Source organism: Scleropages formosus, chromosome 10 (genome assembly GCF_900964775.1).
Source record: "Scleropages formosus chromosome 10, fSclFor1.1, whole genome shotgun sequence".
In the NCBI taxonomy this organism is placed as follows: domain Eukaryota; kingdom Metazoa; phylum Chordata; class Actinopteri; order Osteoglossiformes; family Osteoglossidae; genus Scleropages; species Scleropages formosus.
The window spans coordinates 18,357,973-18,363,046 of record NC_041815.1 but is presented as its reverse complement, the minus strand read 5'-3'; the positions used below and the strand labels follow the sequence as shown (position 1 = coordinate 18,363,046).

Below are 5,074 nucleotides of genomic sequence, written 5' to 3'. Positions count from 1 at the left end.
TTTCACTCTGTACAACATTTGACTGTGGTGTATGTTCAGCATGGAGCCAAGGATGCTTGCATATCAAATGCATAACATTTGAAAGAGTCTCCAAAAACTGAAAATTACCTTGAAGCTAAAGCCATCAGTTCAACAGGTGATATAGTTGATAAATACTCATATGTAGTTAAGGTTTTAATGGAAGTTAACTAGACGGGGGTGCGGTGGCGCAGTGGGTTGGCCCAGGGTCCTGCTCTCCGGTGGGTCTGGGGTTCGAGTCCCGCTTGGGGTGCCTTGTGACGGACTGGCGTCCCGTCTTGGGTGTCCCCCTCCCCCTCCGGCCTTATGCCCTGTGTTGCCGGGTTAGGCAATGGTTCCCTGTGACCCCATATAGGACAAGCGGTTCAGAAAATGTGTGTGTGTACGGAAGTCAACTAGAAAAATAAAAAATAGGCATGAAACAGATAAAATATATATAATTATACTCTGGCTTCCATGAATGCAGTAGAGTGTGTAAGGTGTTTTGTGTATTTCACACCACCATCAGCAACCAACCCTTACATGTGATGAACACCGAAAGATTACGAGATACGCGGCTATCAGCGGTATCGGTTTCGAAACCGGAAAAGATCACACGCCGTCACAGATGGGCTTAGCGAGGCGCACCTCCGCTCCTGGACAGTAGGTGGCAGTGCGCGCTACCCGCTTAGCAAGCCTCCCTTACGGCGGGTGGCGTGAAGAAGAAGGAGAGGAAGCGGAAGAGATAGAAGTAGGCGGCACGTGCTGTGTAGATGTGTGTCATGCCGAGGTTTGCTTTGCGTGTTGTGTTGTGTTTGTAAATCGTATATTTGTGTAATAGACAGAAATTTATTTCTTAGTTTCTTGTCATGTCGGCGGGCCTGAGAGATGTATCATCAAGCGGTGAAGATTCGGACTCTGAAAGCCGAAGGAGAAAACCTGGTCAGCAGTGGCAGCATTATTATTATTATTATTATTATTATTATTATTTATTATTATTGTTATTAGTTATTATTATTATTATTAGTTATTGTTTATTATGGCTTGAAAGGCCCGTAAATTAAAAGTAATTAGAAAATAATTGTTACACTCAGTGGAATCAATTAATATTTTCCGTAGACTAGACATACACAACGATGAGATCTGCAGTGTTTTTATGTAGCTTTTTTCTGACATGTCAAACTGAGTTACGTATGTATTGTTTTCAGCTGGTACGAGATACCGCTGTCCTGCAGATTTCATTTCCTGCGCCTACAGGCCCTGTTCCAGCGCCCTGCTGGAGAACATCTGTGGTGCTGATGTGGAGTTGTGCCTCATCAAGGCTCCGGCCTCCTTCGATCCAAACAGGTACAGTGATGTGTGCGCAGAGCTCCACAGCGGCCTTTCCTTGCGTGTCTTTGTTATAATAATAATAGTAGTAATAATAATATTATCATCATCAGCAATGAATAATAATAATAGTAATAACAACAACAACAACAACTTTTTTATTTAGCTGCCACCTTTGTCCATGGCCATTGGCAGTGCTGGACAGTCAGCTTTGCACCATACCTGTTTATACAGCAAGGTGTCCTATTGTACCAATTCGCTACTTAGTCGGGGCTACTGCATTGTGACACTATCTGCTCTCTGCTATTTCCCCTTACAGGGAATGTGCTTATATGGACCTTGTCCTTTGCAGGCTGTTGAAGGAATATTTCAGTAATGGTTGCTTTTATAGCCATATTACTTTAAATGCTTCAAATATGGCCTGCAGGGCAGTTGGTAGCTTAGCAGTTAGAGCCGCTGCCTTTTTGACCCAAAGGTCACAGGTTGGAATCCCATGTCCAGATGTAGGACCCTTGAGCAAAGTACTTCCCCTAAATTGCTCCGGTAAAATTAGTCAGCTGTGTAATTGGATAGATACCCAAGTAGCTTAACATTGTAAGTTGCTTTGGAGGAAAGATAAATGAGATAAATGTAAAATATTAATAGTGCCATACATGTTTTTATTGTGCTAAAACTTCAGTTCCTGTTAATTGGTATTCATTGGTTTATTTACATCTATTTCAGTATTTGGTCCTGAAATATGTTAATAGTATATCAATTATTGTAAATAGTGGTGAATAAAGTGATCACTGTGCCTTTTTTTGAACATCCATTCTTAATGTGTCTCGTACATGTACGAATAAGAAAATTATGTACTAGAATTTTATTGGTAACCTATAAAAAGTCTCAGTTGTAGTATAAGTTAGGAGTTATTGAACTCTGAAATGTATTTTTTTAGCTTCTCTGGACTGAAGATTCCTCTTAAGGGCCTCCAGACCCTCCAGGCTAAGGCTGGAAACCTGCAGACAGCTACCTACAATGTCCTCAGCAACCCTGCAGGGGCTGTGGACATGCAGCTACTCACAGCCAGCAGCTCGCTGAATGGCATGGTCTGTGGGCCAAGGTTTACTCGAATTGTCAACATTTGTGAGCGTTTTGGGGACAGCCTTGGTAAGCAGACCTTCACAGCCCTCCCAGCAGCACCAGCACCATGCATCCCTGAAGGGCTGAAGCAACGTTTTCACCCTTTTGGGAGTGGCAGCGCAACAGCCACTGCTTCCATCCCTTCCTCCCGAAAGCAGATGGGCTTGCATGAGGCAGAGGGCAGAAAGAAAAAAGACAAAAAGAAGAAGAAGAAAAACAAAGCCATCAAAATGGAGGAGGAAGAAAAGCCGGTTTGGGAAGAGGACAGTAGTCAGTCACTTGAGGTGCTTCAGAATCTGGAAGGAGAGGCAGTGGTGACAAGTAAGAAACGGAGGAAAAAGGATAAGGAAAAGGGCAAAAAGAACATGGAAGGACTGCAAACAGGTTTTTGCTTAAAGGAAGAAAGAAACTTGAACCTGTAAACAATGATTAATATAAAGAACAAATCTCACTGAACCTGCAGCAATGTACACTTTTTGTAAAAATACTCAATATGCAGCTCAAAATAAAGCAGTTTCCTTTGTTATTGAAATGTTACCGTGTGCAGTAGCCAACAGTAGGTGGGGATGTTGTGTAACTTTTTAGCTGGCCTTTGTTGGAAAAATAATGCCTGTGTTATCTAGCCTCCTGGTCTTGCTGAAGAATAGCCAGGCGTGTTTACCGCAACACTGAGGATCACACATTCTCACAAGCCATAGAATATTTCAGTGTTCCCTCTGCTTATTCAGTGAAGGAAAGTGAGCCTTTGGACCCACATCAGTAAATCAGTGCTCATCTACATCATCCCCTTTAAGTCTTTTGTATCCAGAATTTTCATGTGTTAAACTCCGTTTTCAGGAATGTCATTTTTTCCCCCACCTTTTTGTTTATATGAAGTCGAAAGCTTCTACGTGACATTTTCATAAACAGTACGATCTCCTAGCCTGTGCTCTACATGCTGCTGAGAACATTACAAACCGTTAAATCATCAAACAGACCCAATTGATATTTTTAAGCTAACGGCTTTTGAGTGGGATGCCGTGTCGTAGATAAAGTGCAGCCTCAAAGCGCTGCCATCCTGTGGGTTGACACCAGCTCATTATTCAATAGAAACGTAGCACGCTCAATCCCACTCGGTATTCTCCAGTCGAAAACTGGTGCAAAGCACATTTGTCTGCAAATGACTCCAGAATACGAAGTACAATCGAGGTTCTGCTGTCTTGAGAGTGACTGAGGGTTCTACTGCTGTTTTCGAGTCGTAAGATTCAAAAGCACCTGAATATTTCGATTTGACTGACTAACCAGATAAATAATTTAAGGCAATCTGAAGTTGCATGCAACGTGTCTGGACTGCAGATAAGGACTGGGCCCTATGAGCCTGAACTGATGCAAATGAGAAAGTTTTGGAGCAGAGTAATGAATGCAGTGAGAGCCCTTGCTTCTCCACTACAGCGAGTCCTTTCCCTGCTGAATTGCTCTCCTTTCAACTGGCACTCCAGCCGGCCTGCGGCAGTCGCAGAGGGAAAAGGGTTTCCATGGTTACCAATACCAACCTAACATCGCCAAACCTCCCGGTAGCAGAGTGAGCACACGAACTCAAGTGTTCGCGCCCTCCGATAAGACATATCTGTTGGGGAGGGGGAAGCATATGACATGGGACCACGATTCTTTAATTTTATCCTTTCATGCATGAATCTGACTGATTACAATAAGGTGGAGGTCGCTATTCTTATGTACACCACGAAATGGTGTTTTAAACGAGGGTGGCGATTAGGCTGGAAAACCATACGACCTACCGTGTTAGTCTAGTGTAGTGACCTCCCTTGTTTACTGAGTGATTGCATAGTTTGATAGTGCCATATGATACAAATATGGATACGTGCAAGTGGCATTAATAGGATGTTCGTATGAACACCAAACTGTTTTGCGCTTCCTCTGCTGGTGCTGAGCCTTGTCTGATTTGCCCTTGCTCTCAAGGTCATCCTCAGTGATATCTGTCATGGAAAGTCAAAGTAAAAAGGTCACCGCAGGGTTCATGTCGTTTTGGTGTGGACTCTATACAACTAGTTTCTGAGGACAACCCCCACACAAATAGAGCAAATCTGTTGCTATGTGATCAAGTGAGACATACGTTATGAAGGCAATCTTCGCTGCGGCCAGTCTCCCTGGCAACGTAATGCTATTTTCTCATTTTACCTTTAACTGTCTGTTTTCCAGATTAAACCAGAGTATACCTGGGCCTGTGCAATGTGTCTTGATGTAGCATGGAGCTTGCCTGGAATTAAATGTATTAGAATGTGCTGGAGCCTTTTATTTTTTAAAAAATTTTTTATTTATTTATTTATTTTTTTTAAATACTTCCATAGCTCATCCTCCAAATGACCTGCCGAAGTGGTGTTGCCGACTTAAGGGCTCTTCTCCCATGTTTCTATTTAATTTCCTTAGTCTGTAGACATGTGCAGCGGATGTGTAGGTAAGTCGGTATTAAGTGAGCAGCGCAATGGTAAAATCCAGTTATGTCACGTTTGCAATTAAGACATATTACACGTGAAATATAAATAACTACCCTATAAATAATGTCAAAGCCAGACAGTATTGCACTGTGAAATGAAGAGTGTGAGGATAATCAAATGCTTTTCAATCTCAG

At 42.6% G+C, this 5,074-nt stretch overlaps 1 protein-coding gene across 1 annotated transcript; it reads left to right on the top strand.

Annotated features, from left to right (window-relative positions):
• Positions 1-726: 726 nt before the first annotated feature.
• On the top strand, positions 727-3,441 carry polr1g (RNA polymerase I subunit G). The gene is made up of 4 exons (XM_018742765.2): positions 727-748; positions 858-939; positions 1,206-1,344; positions 2,264-3,441. The coding sequence occupies exons 2-4, from the start codon at positions 867-869 to the stop codon at positions 2,868-2,870; spliced, it is 819 nt and encodes a 272-aa protein (XP_018598281.2). The 5' UTR covers positions 727-748; positions 858-866; the 3' UTR covers positions 2,871-3,441.
• Positions 3,442-5,074: the final 1,633 nt, after the last annotated feature.

What these genes read in the sequence shown, in the direction of transcription:
- polr1g (XM_018742765.2), top strand. Translation starts at nt 867, where the DNA reads ATGTCGGCGGGCCTGAGAGATGTATCATCAAGCGGTGAAGATTCGGAC. An exon ending in AAGCCGAAGGAGAAAACCTG is followed by an intron (nt 940 to 1,205) that starts GTCAGCAGTGGC and finishes TATTGTTTTCAG; the next exon opens with CTGGTACGAGATACCGCTGT. An exon ending in GCCTCCTTCGATCCAAACAG is followed by an intron (nt 1,345 to 2,263) that starts GTACAGTGATGT and finishes GTATTTTTTTAG; the next exon opens with CTTCTCTGGACTGAAGATTC.